General features: G+C 35.8%; 1 protein-coding gene across 2 annotated transcripts in view; it reads left to right on the top strand.

Annotated features, from left to right (window-relative positions):
* LOC136030340 (cyclin-K-like) overlaps positions 1–19,045 on the top strand; it is a 51,255-nt gene that overhangs the window by 31,846 nt on the left and 364 nt on the right. For both annotated transcript variants that reach the window (XM_065709257.1, XM_065709258.1), the window contains exons 4-8: positions 1,793–1,924; positions 4,438–4,601; positions 7,441–7,613; positions 10,851–10,982; positions 15,799–15,914. In XM_065709257.1, the coding sequence (XP_065565329.1) occupies positions 1,793–1,924; positions 4,438–4,601; positions 7,441–7,613; positions 10,851–10,982; positions 15,799–15,914 (717 nt within the window). The remainder of the gene's footprint in view (positions 1–1,792; positions 1,925–4,437; positions 4,602–7,440; positions 7,614–10,850; positions 10,983–15,798; positions 15,915–19,045) is intronic.

Below are 19,045 nucleotides of genomic sequence, written 5' to 3'. Positions count from 1 at the left end.
TGTGCGGGGGGAGGGGTAGCTGCCCTACGATCACTTTGACTCTTAAAAAGAGCATTAGAACTTCTTATTTCCAATCCAATGAACTCTCTCCAAAGTTTAGATGACCACGCTTTCTATAAAAACCTTATATGCCTCTAAGGTGCCTTGAGGCCTTGTAAGATGCCTGCCCCCCACAACCCTTGCCCTGAGGGCTGGGGGGATTTTTTATCCACAAAGATATAATTTCCGGACCTTTCAAATACGTTGAACAAAATGGCTATCTCAAAATTTTGTTCGGAAGTGTTTGAGGAAATGATGGGTGTAGGGGGTGTCATTTGCCCTCCAATCACTTTCCACTAATAAAAAGGGCACTAATCTTCTCAATTTCCATTAGAATGAACCCTTTTTGATGTTTCTTAGATGAAAAAAATGAATGGGAGACATTTCCTGTTTTTTTTTTTATTTTGGTTTTCAATGGAAGTATCTTTAAAAGCCAATTTTCCGTGATTCTCTAAAAAAAAAAATACTTTTAAAAAGCAACTATTTTTCCAAATCTTGTGTGAGGGGCAAAAAAATCATATGGGCCAATGCCCTCTCAACTCTCTCCATCCCTCGTTGGCTCTACTGTGTTTTGTTTTATAATAGAAAGATAAAAACTCATGGCACGTTGCTTTGTATTAGTATTTTTCTGCTGAGACAAATATTTTGTGACATTGAAGAGTGAAAATTCTCCCTCCAGAGTCTAATTATTCTATTATTAGCTTCCTACTGTCCCTTCTACTGTTTCGGCAACTTTTAAATTATTTGAATTTTTGAATTTATTTAAAAAGTATTTCCGTTTAATCATTTAAAACGTTGCCGTCCAAGAAGAAAGAAAGCTGTTAAGACGGACGCCAGCAACAATCTAAGTAACTTTAATAAAACTAAGTTGCTTTAATAATAATTAATAATAAAAATCAATATCAAAGATCACATTTTCTTGCCAAAACAAGACCACACAGACTATGGTTCCTCATTTCCCACTTCCAAAAACTACTTCTCACGTCTATTCTAAAATTGCTGTATTAGCCGTTTCTGTAATCGCCGGAAGCACATTCTAGTCCCAACTAATGGCGAAAAGAAAATCTAATACAATTTAATTTCTCAAAATATATTTCAAATAATATATCCAGTACGAAGCATACGTCACAAGTTGAACCAACCTAAAAGTACTGTTTAAACCCCCATGTACCATCTGCACATCTGGCGTCAAGACCTCCAGTCTTTACCGTCCTAATGTGCAGTACAATTCTTTTTTTTCATATTGTTTCTATGTGCAAAGACTTAAGGATGCCAAATAATTGTTGGGTCTTGTAATTTTTTTACTTCACTGGTTTTGTTTTGTTCAACTATTGAATTGCGTCTGTTCTGCAATGACTTGTTTGGGGTATTAACTATTTGGGACATAAATTTTATGTGGTTACGAAACTGTCCGCCTTATTGTTGTTATTTTGTTTTTCAGACTGAACCAACGCAGTCGTAATCTATCAGGTTCATCCATCTAATATATCAAATTATACCATGTTGTGTTTAGCAGGTACAATCTACCTTCCTACCTTCCATGTTAATGACTCCTCTTCCTCATTAACAAGTAAAAAAGAAAAGATATAGAATTATGTCCACTTTTTGCCACGTGTTATTTTTTATCAGTAATTAATTCTAGTTAATTAATAATGATTTTATTAATTATCAGTTAATTCATTAATGATGAGTTAATTAATAACAGTTAATTAATTTTGGTTGTCTCTATATCAAAAAGAATATTTTTTTTTAGGTAACAGCTTGTTGCTGCCTCTTTCTAGCTGGAAAAGTGGAAGAAACTCCAAAAAAGTGCAAAGATGTAATCAAACATGCAAAAACTGTCCTTACCGAAAAGCAATATGCAACCTTTGGAGAAGATCCCAAGGTTCGTTCAAATTTCGTTTTCAGTTTATTTCTTGACTGTTCAGTGATGGTTCTTCGTATAGAAGTTACTACTACTACTGATAAATTATTGCAATAACAAGCAGGTTGAGTTCAACATACCTGGGCACGTTCCTCCACCCCACTCTATTAGGAGTTTTACTCGTCACTCCCTCCCATAAAGCTCCTGTTTTGTTTAAAACTTTTCATATTTATTCTTCTTGCTTAATTCGAGCATGTCCCTAGCTGGATCGCCAAAAACTTCTAGCAACATACCCAAACTTAATCCGTAAAATGGTACGTAATTGTCTTAGCCTATCTTTCATTATAGACCAAGAAACTGGGATCAAACCACATATTTCGTAAAGCCTATTGCTTGATATACGGTCACTCAAATGAAGGTTTGAACCACCAGGTAGACAATTCCTCTGTAAAACATCTAACATATCTTCCTCAGCCTTCCGAAGCGACTACCTTTCGAAGTCATACCTTACTAGTTTTGTCACTCTGGGCTCTGGTATCCCAATCTTAGTTCTAAGACTAATTTTGTTATTCCGCCAAACCTTTTTCAACTGCAAAAGGAATTCCACGCGTCTTGGCTATTTTAATATTTATATCCTCCCTGCATCCCATACCCTTGGTAATAAGCATGCCTAGGAAGTGAAGCTATCCAATTAATCTATATTTTTGTTACCTAATATTGTTCCTTCATAAGCTTGTCTTAAAAAACTTCTTAGACCATATATACTAGACATGATGATGAAAAACGAAAAATTATACACAAGAACAAGACAATTCAAACGAAGAATATTTTCTGCTAGGGACAGGGACACGACGAAATAAAACCAAATATTTTGGCAACCATCTCCGCCAAGTCGCGTTCAATGCTAACACTATTATGAAAAACTAACCTTCCAAAAGAAAGCAGAAACAAATACTGTAAAGAAAACGAGCCCGCTTGTTAATTGAAAGCGAAAAGGCCTTTTTAAGGACGAATATTGGTGTCATTCTGGCTTTAACTGCAAATTTTATGCATGGATGGATTTGAGAATAAAATTTAATAAGACCAGATTTTAGAGGCTCAATAACGCCAACGCCAATGGCTCAATAACGCCAACATGCTGATTTTCAGCTCCTTGTTCTCTTTTTTCCGAGTCTTAGCCTTCCTTCTTTCAATTTCGGATGAATACTTGTGTATTTTTTTAGTTTTCCGAACAAATCAAATTGATAAACTTGAGCAAATGTTTATTCCAGAGGCGCCATTTGGGGGCGGGGGTCAGGGGTGGGCAAACCCCAGATTTTTCAGGGGGCCCAAGCTTTCACCACAAAGGGCCCTTTGCCGGCCATAATAATCCATTCTGCCCAATTGATTTGAAATCAATTGCACGCCCATTACTTTCACCGACGTATTGTTTACTTAAACAAGAAAGTTTCTCGCTGAGGAGGGCCAGCTTTTAGTCTGGTTGAATTTTCCACTTTCAGTTTAATCACTTAACCTCGCTGATTATGATCTTTGATGTTATAATTAATCTTAGAGGTCAGTGTGGCTAAGTTCCACAGTCGGTTACAGTACATTTCCATGCAACACACGGGTGCTGAAAATGAGTTTTTACCTAGAATATTCGATCGATGTGCTGCCAAAACTCACATTTTTTCTTACGTGAAAGTTGGGGGGGGGCCAAAATGAAGTTCATGCCCACCCCAAGATTTGGCCCAAATGGCGCCTCTGGTTTATTCATAAGAAAATCTCGAGTTCAACAAACGATGTGACACAGTGGCAGTGTTACTATGGCTAAAAATAACTGTTTTAGAACAGAGTTAGGTAAACAAATGCATAATTACTAGATCATTAGATAGTAGTATTAGATATCTGGGTCAATTTCTGTGCGTTTAAATGAAGATTTTCTTTATCTAATATTGAACTAGTAATTTTGTATTGACTATTACCAGCATTGAATATTTAACATAGTGTTGATATAGTATGAGATAAATCTTTGAAAAAGAAGCTGCAGACTGTTAAAGTGGTTTGTTTAGTCATATTTATATCACTAGGTAACAAATTAGTATATCTTCAAAAAAAATGGTGGATTGTTAACTTTCAGAATGTTATTATTTACATTCCTCTCCTTAACAAGAGAGTGCGCGCATTAGATATACTTCTGAAATTTTGATCTGAGTTTAGAAGAAATGGTTTGAAAGTAACAATGATCTCTATTGATAGCTCATTATCTTTGGTCTGGCCTTAATAAATTAGTTTGTGCTAAATTTGTACAGATAACTGCCAATTTGTCTATATCTGTTCCATTTCATTTGATTTGGAACATAGAAAATAGGTTTTTATCTGAAACCCAATTCCATCCAGAAAAAATAGTTTTCTTCTTCTAAAATTATTTTTCTAGCTGTCTTTCTTTTATTCTTATACCTTTTTACTTCTTCTTTCCACTTTGTATTTTCTTTGCTTCTTCGTGTTCTATATGTGTTGGCATCCTGACACATATTTTTTGTTACATTTTCTAGGAGGAAATAATGACACTAGAAAGGATTTTACTGCAGACTATCCAGTTTGATTTGCAAGTTGAACATCCCTATAGATATCTTCTAAGCTATGGAAAAAGCTTTAAAGTTGACCAGGAGAAAAAGAACAAAATAATTCAGATGGCGTGGACCTTTGTTAATGATAGGTAAGACCAAAGGTGGTAAACGCTCCACTCTCCTGGGATGGGGGGGGGGGGGTATTAAAACTCATGTATTTGTGAGTCATCATAGCATCTTTGTTTTTCTTTAAAAATAAACTAACTAAACCAGGAAGAAAATAATATGCTTTTATATTAAAAAAAAAAATTAGGTAAGATAAAAATCTATTTAAAAACAAAAATACATGAAAATGAAATAAAATGAAGAAAATAGTTTAACAAGAAACAGTAAAATATTTATAGATATAATATAATCAGTATTTAACAATAATAAATAAAGTATAGGACAGCTGAATTGGTGTTTCTTGGTATAAAACATTTAAACGTTAGAAATTATCTATAGTGCATAAAATATTTGAAAGAGGAGGAAAGGGGGCGGCCCTAGACTCTTAGAGTCCAAACAGGACCGGCTAATTGCCGTTCCTCACCCTTCAGCTATGAAGTGCAATGGGGGCCAGAAATTATGTGCTTTCGTACACCCTTTCTATTTAAGTTCCCCAGGTTTCTCCATGTACCGATTTAGAGATGATCAGGCTCTGGCCGAGTTTATAGACTTACGCCAATGACCCCCTTTCCAAACCAAATAACCAGTGACACTAGGACTCAAACCCCTGTTCTTATGGAAAAACGATTTCAAGTTTAGTGTGCTTACCACTCAGCTAGAATGGCTGACGCCACAGCGTAAAGTTGCTCGAGGCTGACAGGCTGTTGAAAACTCCTTTGTCCACCCTCTTCAAGGCTTATATTTTGCTCCTCCTCTTCAAGTGGTCTTTAAGTATTTTTAGTCCTTATTTATAGTTTCATCTTCGTCACCGACTCGTAGATAGGAATGCTTGTGAAGAGCTACGAAACTAGACAAAATTCGGCTGCCTATACACCCTGCTTTGACTCCACTACAGCAAAAACTCCTATCATGGCACCAGAGTGCTACGCTCATCTCTCAGCCAGACACAATTCTTTAGCTAATTTTACCGGCAAAGTTGTGCTAATTTTAGTGATCTGTGCCCTCTGGACTTAACTGCCAGGTGGGACTTGTCAAAGGTCCACCTTTACGCTTATAGTTTTAGATAAAAGTTACAGATGCAAATAAAGTAGAAACAAGGGAAGACGGACTTGTACCGAAATTAAACTTCAAAAAACAGGTTTTTGAATCTGAAGGTAAAGAGCACCTTAAAACTTAAAATGAACAGAAATTATTACGGATATGAGATAGTTCACCCCCTCATCAATGCCTCGCTCTTTACGTTAAAGTTCGACTTTTTTCCCAATTCTTTAAGAGTAACCCCTGAATCACAAAGGTTATTTAATTAAAATAAATAGCACTTTTGAAAGTACTATAAAAGACTTTAGCGTAAAGAGCGAGGCATTGACGAGCGGGTGAACCCTCTCATATACGTGATAACTTTTGTTCTTTTAAGTTTTAATGTTGCTCCTTAGTTTAAGTTGAAACAACTAGTTTTTTAATTTAATTTCTGATCGTTTTGTAAATAATGCTGGGAAATCCGGCGTCCCTTTCATGGGAAATTCCCTTATCCCACGAAAAATTCCTCTGGGAAAGATCCTCCCAAGTAACCCCTTCTCCACCAGAAAAAAAATCCCCCTGAAAACGCCTGTATACTTCGCAAAAACCTAGAGTATATGTAAACAATGGGCAAAGTTTACAATTGGCAGCCATTCCCTCGGGGAGGGTTAAGTCATCCTCAAAGACATAGTTATTAGATTTTTCGGATATGTTGAACAATATGGCTATCTCAAAATTTTGGTCGGGTGACTATCGGAAAAATTAGAGTGGGAGGGGGCCTAGTTGCCCTCCAATGTTTTTGGTCACTTAAAAAGGGATTGGAACTTTTAATTACCGTTTAAATCAGCCCTCCCGTGATATTCTAGGACCAATGGATCGATACGATCACCCTTGGTGGAAAAAAACTAAATAAACACGAATCCTTCTTGCAAAAAATACAAATTCTATACTTTTGCAGATAAGAGCTTGAAACTTCTACAGTATGTTTCTCTGATGCGCCGAATCTGATGGTGTGATTTTCATTAAGATTCTATGACTTTTGGGGAGTGTTTTCTCCTTTTTTCAAAAATAAGGCAAATTTTCTCAGGCTTGCAACTTTTGGTGGGTAACATTGAACTTGATGAAACTTATATATTTCAAATCAGCATAAAAATCGATTCTTTGATGTATCAAAATTCCATTTTTTAGAGTTTCAATTACTATTGAGTCGGGTTGCTCCTTACTTACAGATCGTTACCACGAACTTTTTGATAGGTGATGAAAATTTTGAATAGTATTGCCGTTCCTTGGAGCAGAAGTCAGACATTGTTTAAGATTTATTTAGAGTAATTTGCCAAAAAGGTATTAATATTAATTCTGATAAACAAAAAATAATACATGCAAAAACAAGAATTAGTTGAGAGCTTTGATTGCAAGCTACCAAAAATCACTTATTTTAGCTATGCATTCTGAATTTAACGTTTTAAGTATAATTGCTTTTTCCTGATTTGTATACCTTAAGAGCAATAAATTTTTGCGGAACTCGGTTTTTTTTGTTTTTTTTTTCTTTGAGAATTTTCAGTTATTTGAGCCAAGTCTATGTCTATTGAACATCTTTTTGTATCCTTTTCTATGTCTTATAAATAATTTATGATAACGCTCGTATGTCTTTGTTTGGCATATGTCGATTCTGCGTAACCCCCTATGTATTTTTTCTCAAGCTCATTGAGGATAAATACCCTTATATCTATCCCTATATGTTTGTTAATCCATGTTCTAGCATCATTTTACCTGTTTGCTCAATCTCTTTCTTCAACCCTTTTTCAGCTTATGTACAACACTTTGTTTGCAATGGGAGCCGGAAATAATAGCCGTGGCTTTGATGTATTTAGCCTGTAAGCTTCAGAAATGCGAGATACTTGATTGGGAAGGCAAAATCATTGGACAGAGGAAGTGGTGGGAGAAATACGTTGAAGAAGTGACCCAAGAATTACTTGAGGGTAACTAAGCGTTTTTGCTTTGATTTTACCGCACATAAGCTATATAAAAATGAGAACCTGGTAGAATTTCTTATAGTCATGTTTTGATGTATTCATAAAATAGAATAGGATATATTTATTCACTACAATAGCCGGAGCATGTTTACATTATCATGTCATGACAAAAATAATTTATGCCTTCAAAAACACTCACAGGAAAATTTAAACAAACATTATATTAATCAAACATTAAATATCAGTCGCGTCAATATTATTAAAATGACGGGTAAAATAGGGAACAAATGATTTACGATATCTCTCAGTACTATAGACTGAGCAAGTCAGTAACTGTGGACAATTCTTTTTTATTTGTCGGAGTCTAGTAACTGGTCCTTCAGTTGGGGGGCTCTCAAGGTTGGGTAGTAGACGACAATGAGTTGGGGAATTCAAACAATTTAGTCCAAATCTATATGTTAAGCCATGTCTACGACTATCAAGTGAATCCAAATTGAGTTGTTTCAGTGCATCCTCGTAAGTTGAGTAGTTCTATCCGAATATAATTTTTACAGCTCTTTTTTGTATCGTCTCAAGTCTATCTGTTTGACAATGCCTGTCAAATGCCTGTCTGTTTAAACATATGGAGTGTTCCAGATAATTCCACCAATAACTCTGTTTTTGCCAAAGCCAAAAGGTGATGCCTTGGCTGAAAATCAATTTTTTCGATGCGTTCATAATCTAAGTTTTATGTCTTGCATTGTACGAGATATTTTAATAATTGATGGTGACATACAAAATAGCATCTTTATTTTCATTGCAACAGTGGGCAATATCTGTTTTTTTTTTTTTTTTTTTTTTTTATTCTTGCAATAATCCTTAGGTTGTAATAGATATACCTTACATATGTATCTATATTTAATGCTTACTTATATGCACTTATTTACCTGTGACTTTGGTTTTGCTGTAGTTAAACTTTAGTTCTAATATTTTCATTCTCATCCTGTATTTCACACTAGTTCCAACATATTTCTCACAACCATTTTGCCAAAGGTGAAGTCTATTTGCCCTTGGCTATTGTCATAGGTAAGGAGAATTGTATACCATTTCAAATCAATTATCAATGTAATGCATGTTATTACATAAGTCGGTTTTGTGTGTACCCTGCCCATCCAAAACGACCTCTAGCTACACCCTCGACTGGCTACATTGCTTGGATCTAAACTTGCCTGTTTAATGTTGCTATTACTGACTGCTGAGTGGCCAATGAAAATCTTCGTATTTACACCTAATATATTGTTTTTATATATACCCAATATTTGAAATGATTAGTTGCTTAATCATTATGACTTAGGGGTAAATTATCTTTCAGAATATTTATTTATCAAATTTGAATATAAATGCATATATCTTGCATTAATAAAAATAACTTGTTGACATTAAAAGCAATTAATGTCCAAAATACATTAAGGCATCAAACACTTCTAGCGTCACCTGGTTAAAGTAAAAAGGATTAAAATGTACTGAGCACTAGTGCCTGTTGCGTCACGGTGGCGCAGAATCAAATTGGAGAAGTATTTAACGCTTCGAGGTTTTCTCGGAAACGCTCCATTAACTTTAATTTTACCGTCTTGAGTTTCTAGTCTTAGTTTTAAGGTTTTTCACTCATAATCGGACAAAAATGCTGATATATTTACTAGTTTGTTTTTGCTGAAATATATTAATGTTTTTGTTGTTTAGTGCGTAAAAATGCAAAGAAGCTGGAGCATTTGACTTTTTTTTGTCTCATGTAAAAGTCTATCTTAGTTCTGAAAATTCTATAGATGACGACTTACTATACAGTAGTCTTCTTAGTTTTACTATATTTGACTTGAAATTCGTTAAAATTGTAGATATTTATACTAGTTTTTATTTGCTGAAAAGTATTGATCTTCTTATAGTTTAATGCGGGAAAAAAAATGGAGTAATTAATTTTTTTCTCCTGTGGAAATCTATCCAAGCCCTGAAAATTTCATAGATGACAGTTTACTGCGCACTTGTCTTCCTGAGCTATAAGTTTATTTTTTGTTACTGTGTTCAAATTTAATTGAGTGAAAATATGGTTTAACGAGGTAAAAAGAACGACTAAAGTTAAGCTTAAATAGCTAGTAAATGGAGCAACAGTATTTAGTGTAAACTTAAACTTTATTAATCTTAGATCATGTGCTATCAACACCGAAAAAAGTTTAAAATTACCCATCAATCACACGAAATGGAAAAGAAGGCCCATTTGGCATACCCTTGGAAGTGAAACAATGTACGAGTTTACTCTGTAAAAATTCTGTCAGAAGTTTAAAGTTATGTATATAAATAAAAAGAAGAATTACTACTAGTCAGAGGCGGTTTTAGGGTAGGGACGAAGGGGGCACTTGCCCTGGGCACAGAAATTTTAGGGGCGAAAAATATCAAATAAATAATCTAACGGTTATAATCGTTTGGTAATTTTAGAAATTTTACTATTATTAAAAAAGGTAAAGGCCGCAGTTAATGAATGAAAATAATTAATGAAATATTAACTAATTGATAAAATAAAACAAAATTAAAGAATACTGAAATAAAATTGTTAAAATAAAATTAAAATAAACAAAGTAATTAAATTATCTAAATAACAAATTAATAAATATTTAAATGATAAACTATTGATTAATTAATAAATTGAATATAGTTTTGTTAATAAACGTTAATTTGGTTAAAATTTGGCCTGACAATTTTGTGGGAGAAGGGGGGGGGCTAATCAATATTTTGTCCTGGGCGCAAAAGAAGCCAGAACGGTCACTGTTACCAGGTGTGCAATTAATTCAAATCAGAACGAAGTGCATGGAATCATTCATAATTGCCAAGCTTATGAAATTCAGAATTCATTATAAAAATCGCGGGTATTTTATTTTGAAGCTGATTTAGCTACTTTTAATTGATCTGAATGACAATATTGCCAGCTTCTATTTTGGTATCTCATGGTGTCTTTGCTGGATATTGTTTCTTGTTTGTTTCTTAACATTTGTGGCAATGTTTTGATTTTATAAACTTCTTTGTACCTGTAGACCACGCTGATCGAGCGCATTTAAAGTTGATACTCTGTCAACAGATGGAGCAACAGATAAATAGGCTGCTGCATAAAACATTTATTGTCAATTAAATAGAACTGATTTAAGAAAAAGACTTCAATGGTTTGACAAATTTTTGAAATTGTTGTATTTATTACCGTGTATTTTATTTGTATTTTAGATATATGTCATCAAGTTTTGGATTTATATCAAAATGTGGGGGTAAATGATCGACCCGACTCCCCAACTGTTCAAAAGCCACCCTCACAACCTCAAACTCCCGTTCAGCCCCAGGCGGAAGGAAAACGAATAGGTAAGGAAAACTTCTTCAGTATTGGAGCTTTTTAGAGGCTCAATTTATCGGAGTCCATAAAATAAACGATAGAGGTATAATTCTTTTCAATGTACCAATCGTCTAGGGGGTGAGGAGGCGGGGTATCCAAAATTTTTAGTATTCGGTTGTAGGGTTGAGTGTGTGAAATAACCTCACTTCAGAAAATTAAGGCCGTGATTAAGTGAACTTGAAAACTTAAGTGAACTTCAAAATTGAAGTTAGGTTAGCCTTCTGTCTTTTAATTCTCTAGAGACCGTCGATTGTCAAAACTTCAAATAGCACCAATTATCAAGTCTTGTCAAAAGTTTTGATAGACAGCTTCCTTTGGCGAGATGCTTCAGCCGAGAAATAGTAATATATTTGGCTGCGTCTTGCAAAGCTTGGTTAACGACCAAGGGAGAAGAGAAAATTAGCAAAAGAGCACTATCATTCTCAAATACAAAATGCCCATGTATATGCAACTGTGACGTCATGCATAGGGTGCATTTTAAACTTTATTGGTTTTCCCACTTTTTTTTCCTAGGGATAGGCTATTTAAAATACCTCAGTTGATTAATTCGAAACTAAACACCGAACTTAGTTGAAAGCTTTCTTCGAGGATTCTTAGAAAACCAAAGTTTTCTTACAAATTAAATTAAAAAAAAATTAACTGAAAGTAAGGCGTGACATTAAAACTTAAAACGAACAGAAATTACTTCGTATATGAAAGGGACTGCTTCCTCGTGAACACCCCGCTCTTTACGCTGAAGTTTTTTACTGTTTTAAAAAATAGAGTCAAGAGAAAGAGTCAGACTTTAGCGTGAAGAGCGGGGTGTTGATGAGGAAGCAGCCCCTTTCATATATGAAGTAATTTCTGTTCGTTTCATGTTTTAATGTCACTCCTTACTTGAAGTTAAAAAACACTTGTTTTTGTTTAATTTAATTTCTGAACGTTTTTTAATCAATGCATGTTTTGATTTATGCTCTCCGCAGATGAATAATTAAAACGAGATTTGCATATTTATTTTTTTCGGCTAAATGGCTTTCTCATAGTTTTGATCGAATGATTTTGACAAAAAAAAGGAGCGGGGAAGGAGGTCTTGTTGCCCTCCGATTATTTGGTTACCTAAAAAGGCAACTAGAACTTTTAATTTTTTAACTTTTAATTTTATTAGTTAAAGATATACGTAACTTACAAATTAGCTTACGCAAGGAACTTCTGTATTCTCATATTTTTATTACATATATGAGGGGGTTCACCCCCTCGTCAGTACCTCGCTCTTCACGCTAAAGCTTAAATTTTGTCCCGATTTCTTAAGAATGACCCCTGAATCACAAAAGCCGTAGAATAAATAGTTGAAATTTCTAAAAATACTTTAGCGTAAAGAGCGAAGTATTAGGAGGAGGTTAGCCCCTCATATGCGTAATAATTTCTGTTCCTTTTAAGTTTTAATGCTGCTCCTTACTTTCAGTTGAAAAAACTTTGTCATATTTATTTTTTCATTATTTTTTTAAATAATGCTAGAAAATCCTGCGTTCCCTTCATGGAAATTTGGGTCGATACGATCACCCCTGAAAAAAAAAAACAACAAATAAACACGCATCTGTGATCTGCCTTCTGACAAAAAATACAAAATTCCACATTTTTGTAGATAGGAGCTTGAAACTTCTACAGTAGGGTTCTATGACTTTTAGGGGTTGTTTCCCCCTGTTTTCTAAAATAAAGCAAATTTTCTCAGGCTCGTAACTTTTGATGGGTAAGACTAAACTTGACGAAGCTTATATATTTAAAATCAGCATTAAAATGCGATTCTTTTGATGTAGCTATTGGTATCAAAATTCCATTTTTTAGAGTTTTGGTTACTATTGAGCCGAGTCGCTCTTTACTACAGTTCGTTACCACGAACTGTTTGATAAAGTTGGAGTACAAGCAATATAAACAAAGGTATTTTATTTCAAATGACAATACAATTAAGTATGTAAATACAAAGAAGGATAGAATGTAAGGAAAATGAATTTTCCTGTTACCGGTACTAGACGATTAATCTTATAAGTACGGCTCTCGTATTGGAAGCCCCCATGGAACTCTGGGATCAAAGCATCCATGAAGAATCCTTTCAGCTTGGGAAAAATCTTTTCGGTCCAAAAGCCTGGATCGCGGTCTATCTTTTCAATGTAGAAGTCTTTCTGGGTAAAAATCATGAAAAAGCAAGTATCTAGCTGAGCACATTCAAGCTGACATTGTACTTGGTAAAAGTAGTCGTGGCCTCGTTTGAGGTTGACCAGTCCTTTCTTTCCAACTTCCATGCAACAGTCCGTCTAAGCCTCTTTTCGGTTCTTTATCCACTCGCCTATCCCCAAATTTTTTGTAGTTTCGCAGTTGCATACCTCGCTTTGATTTAATTTTCCCCATGAATTTGGCTTTCTGTGCACAACGTTACTGACTATTTCTCATTTCTAGGTTTCTTCATAAAATAATTTATTCCATAAAATAATTTATGAAAATTTCACACTATTAACAAGCAGCTGATTATACCAGCTTGTCATTTTGGTCTCTAGGGGGTATTATCGGCGATCTGAAATGATTCTTTCTGGCAACCGACTTGTAAAAATTTCAGGTAGCTGAAAATATTCTATGGGACTGTTAGAAAACAGGAAAATACATAGAAAAATGGTTCCAATCATCTTACAGGTTATTGTCTTCTGCTCATGATAGTACCGATTTTGTTCCAAAAGCAATATCCTTCATAGAGTACACTTGTGAAAAAGACCTAGACATTTTCTAAGATTTCTAAGCAATTAGAGGAATTAGAGCAAAATCCTTTCAAACATTTTGTAGAATCTTCAAGAAGCTATGGCCTGATATTAAAAGCGGCATCTTCCGCTAATGAATACTTGAGTACTTTTTAAATATAAATTTTCAATTTAACATAGAATTTTCGAGCTCCATCAGTTCACTTAATCACGGCCTTAATTGTTATATTAGACTAAAAAAGAACCTTTGATTTTTTTATCGGTCCTAATTTTGTCGAAATAAGTACTTTTGAAATTAGCGTCTTTGTTAAATAAGGTCTTTATGGCAATAGGATATTCTTATGTGTACGTAAAAAGATCTGACGCTAAATAAAAAAAAAGAAGGGAATTGTGTACTTTAGGAAATTTATCTTAAGGAACCATCGGTTTACTGCATTAAAGGTACTCCCTTAGCATCAGGATGGTTTCTCACAAATGAAATTTTTTTCAAAGATTCTTATAACTCATCATTTTTTAACAGCCTGTAGCTATTCTTGTAGTTGATATATTTTTCATTGGCTCTGTTAAAAAGAGCCGTAATAAGAATGAGCTTGCAACAGAGAAAACACAAGAGCGAATAAATTAAAGCACAGACGTTTGTTTTGCTGGAAAACGTAGCTGTGCCGCCCCCAACAAGTCGGATTCATGCCAGGAAGATCGACAACTGAGCAGATTCACACGGTTAGACGGATCGTTGAAGAGACAGTGGAATTCAACAAAAAAGCCTACATAGCTTTCACTGACTTTCGTTCAGCCTTTGACACTGTTGACAGACCATCCCTTTGGCTATCCTGAAAGCTGTGGGCCTACCCGCAAAGATAGTCAGCCTATTCAAAGAACTTTACCTCAACACAGAAAACGCCGTCCTGGTTAACGGAAGCTTTCTTCTTCCTGCCCTATATAAAATGGAGTTAGGCAAGGATGCGCTGCTGCACCTCAGCTGTTTAACTGCCTCATCGACCACATCCTGAACGAGACGCACCATGCCCACCCTTTCGGCTTCAGTTATGCTGGGAGGACTCTGTCCGATGTTGCCTTTGCGGACGATATAACTGTCCTTAGTGACGATTTCGACCAACTCGAGTCTGCACTCGAGACGCTCTCCTCCATAGCATCTAGAGTTGGACTGCAAATCAACTGGATGAAAACAAAGATCATGCCCATAGAAAAGACCGCATCAGCACCGCTCTCAATTGTTGTGATTGACGGCCAAGCTGTAGATGTGGTAAGGCAGTTCACATATCTCAGATCAATTATATTTTCAAGTGGCACACTTGACGCCAAACTCTCAGCCAGATCAGCCAAGGCAAGCTCTTTGTTCAGACGACTCGTGGGAGCAGTCTTCCACAAACCGCAAATTAGCCGCCATACCAAAGCCATAATTACAACGCCACAGTCTCAAGCATCATGCTGTACTCATCTGAGACATGGCCGATAACCCAGACACAGCTTAGAAGGGTCGATGCTGTTCAGGCTAGACACCTTCGTCGAGTCGAAGGCTTCAAATGGTATGACAAGATCCGCAATACTGAGATCCTGAAGACCTTCAGGCTGGCAAACCTCTCTACCCAAGTAGAAGCCCGCTCTCTACGTTGGTACGGCTACCTACTCCGTCTCCCGCTAAGTATCCCGGCAAGGATCATCTCGGATTTCAATACCTCGGAAAAAGGCTGGAAACGCCCTCGAGGAAGGCCACGCACTGGATGGGCTGATGTAATAAACCAACGCATGCTCAATCGCAACATCAACCCAAATGAGGCCCCATCCTTAGCTCTGGACAGGGCTACTTGGAGAAGACTGACGGCTTTGTCAACCAGTTCCCTCTACGCTGGCGACCCTGCTGAGCAAGAGCGTTAAGTCAAAGTAAAAAAAAATCAATGTAGTTGTGCCAAGTCGGAGCTATGGTTTGATGACTTAACAAGTACATTGCCTCCTTTTATTTCATAGAACGTATTGTTTGATTAAGCTACCATAAAGAAATACCTCAATTCTTTAATTTAATTCTTTTTTCTCCCTTTTTTAGAGACTATTTATTCGCAAGTCAATTCAAGCTACTCTCAGACACAAATGGCTCATCAAGCACCAGTACCTGGTACCATTCCGCAGTATATTCCTCCAGTCCATGGATATCCAACACCAGTTAGTATTATAATTAGTCATTTCTCTTTTTGGAATTTTAAAGTAATGACACACTAGACTAGGTCTTATTGTAACCGTACGAAACTGTAAAATTTAAGTGCAGAGGATTTTATCCAAGATGGTATAAAGATAGGGCATGAAACGATTGGAGAAGTAGATATGTTTGTCGTGTATTGTGGTACCTAAAATGAAGTTGCAGGGAAAGATCTGGAAAGCAGAATAGCAAACCCACATGTCTTCCGCTCAACCTAAGAGCGTATGGCAGAGTAACGGTTCTGAATAAGGCTGAAACTTAGAATATGATCCAGAAATAGGTTATGATCGACGCAGGTATGTACGCAGGAATATTCCCCCGAATATTGTAAATTTTACCGATTTTCTTAGCACTTTTCATTCAAGTAAACAAATGAAATACGTTTTTTTTTCTAATTGGGCCCTCAAATTAAAAATAATTTCCGTACTTTTTGGGTCAGTCATAATCAATAGTTGGTATTATTTTCTTCTCAAACATGAGATAAGATAATTTTTTTCCATAATTTGTTAGTATCTCAAGTGTAAAACCAAATAAGTGCAAGATTCTTTACTATTTTTTCCCTTCATTTTTGGAATGAGAGTAGTAAGAAGTGATGAAAGCTCCTTAGTAGTGCGGAGGTTATGGGTCTATTCCTAAGTGGGTAAGCAAAATGAGAGAGATCAGTGTAGCTAAGTGTGGCTCTGAACATCAACGTGGTTACTTCAAGAAAAATACAAGGGTAGCTCTTGTAAAACTCAATGTTAATCAAAGAACTTGTTTGGGGACAGTTCTAAGTACAAAGCTTAGGCTAAGTTAAGATGTATAGAATAGTATTGTTATAAATTATTCCCTAAATAGCAAAAAGATTCTCAAATCGAACATTTTTCAATTTTTGTTTTTGTTATTTATATGTAGCAAAAAGGTTCCAGGAAAAACTTTTATGCTGTTTCCCATAACTTTATAGGATGATTTGAAAAAATTTCAGAGCTTGTGCTCTTTGAGAGAAACGCTTACAAAAATCCTAAGCGTTCAACTTAGTATTGGTGCTGAGATGTCAGACCAACGGATGCGAAGGATATGAAACGATGTTTAGGATATGTTCCCTAGATGCTCAAAGAACGCGTCGTTATAAGGTTTTACTGAAGAGACCGCAAAGAGGCAAGAGAAAGGCTAGATGGCCCCAGAATAAGCTGAGAAGAAATTTTGAAAAATGGCGTGGAATCTTCAAGCATTTCTTGAGAGGTTGAGGCATTTCTAAAGATGGCATTCGTTTGAGTAGAAAAATAAGTGGATAATCAAAACGAGAGAGATAACGGCAGCTAAGTGTGGCTTAAAAACATCAATCAGCAATTTCATGAAGAATACAAGGGCAGAACAAAGTATATGTTAAGAACATAACTTTTGTTATATGTTAGTTATCAAAATGACGGGCTCAAAATTTCGTATATGACGAATAACATTTTTAGTCCTTGGGGACTGAAAAAAATGTCAGTGGAGGTGAACTGCTTGTTATTTTATATGCCTAAAATTGAGTATATGATTGACAATATCTTTGATCCTTGTGGAATAAAATAATGCCATTGAAGATGAACTGCGTATTATTTTATTTGCCTCTTTTTTATTTGGCAACTCTAAAACCATGCATTTATTATAGTATTAGATGAAAAATTTCTTAGAAAATACTGTTCTGCTGATTTAAAATTATATTCTTTTCGGTAGTATGCACACAGCATACCATCTAAAGGGTCTCATGTACATGTCTCGTGAAGTTTTGGCTATGCACATACATGCTCATGACTTAAAGTCCTAGTCGATAGTAAGTTCTTTCGCCCTTAAGAAATTGGCTGGAGAACGAAAACTGAATTCTTCTTTACTATGTGAGGTTAATATGAATGATGTTTTTATAATAAGAAGTTAAATGTGCAAATTTGTCATCAAGCGTCAGTCTTCATATAACTACTCACCAACATGAGGGGTGACTGTTGAAATTTTTTGGGCTATGTGAATACTATAACTGTTTGCATTCTTCTATATTTGGTCTCAAAGGTTACATGGAGGAGGGAGGACACCCTACTTGAATAGATTAGCTTATTTTAGCCATTACCTGAAGTTTTCACAATGCCAAGGTGATGTGTAACTTTCTCCGCCTTTTTTCCCACAGTACTTAAGTACTTAAATACTTTAGTGCTTATTGAATGAAAAGTACTCTCGTCAAAATATTGAAAAAAAAACATGCTGAAAAGTGCGAAAACAAGCGATATCAGCTTTGTCTCAATACCTTGCGAAGTACTGGCAACTATCCTCCTTAATGGAATCCAACCAGGACTGAGCGATCACCTGCAGAAAGAACAGCACAGATTCTAGCCAAGATCTTGTATTGACTCTCAGAATGCTCTGACAACAAGCGAATGAATGGCAATATAAGCTATACTTGTCTTCTAAGACTTTGAGAAAGATTTCGATTCCGTAGATCACCGAAGGCTTTGGAAGGTCCTCCGATACTATGGCATTCCCAATATGCTCGTCCGAATCATTGAAGCCCTCTACAAAGACACAGAATGAAGTGTGAACACCCAATACTTCCGCGCCATGACAGACAGGGGTGAAGCAAGGTTGCGTGTTATCCCCACTTTTGTTTATACTCATCACTGATTATATTCTCAGGACCTGTGACGGGCATGGAATCCAGTTAAATAGTAAGAGACTCGGACATGTTTTTTGCAGACGATTTAAGTCTCTTAGAGTCCTGCAAGCAAGAGCTCCAGCAATACCTCAACCAGGTCAGAGACGCTACTGAACCTTTCGGCCTAAAGATGAATCGCCAACAAAAAAAAGAAAGGCAACGGTGTGACAACCTAATGATAGAGCAACTCGTGGAGTTGATCCAAGTGCAATCCACAATAATGAATCATCCCAGCGAGATCGGCCAGGCAAGTGCATATTCATGAAACTGCAATCTGACATATCCAGAAGTACTCTCCCCAACTCAGGCTGGCATTCAGACGAGCAACTTGAAAAGAAACTCCTGGCTTTTGAAAACATGTCTTTAAGATGTATTCCAAACATACGCCGCACCTAAAAAAAAAAAAAAAAAAAAAAATCGGGTAGCAAAGTTTAG

Source organism: Artemia franciscana, chromosome 8 (genome assembly GCF_032884065.1).
Source record: "Artemia franciscana chromosome 8, ASM3288406v1, whole genome shotgun sequence".
NCBI classification, from domain to species: domain Eukaryota; kingdom Metazoa; phylum Arthropoda; class Branchiopoda; order Anostraca; family Artemiidae; genus Artemia; species Artemia franciscana.
Note: the sequence above shows the minus strand (reverse complement) of the source record. Positions and strands in the feature narration are given on the sequence as shown.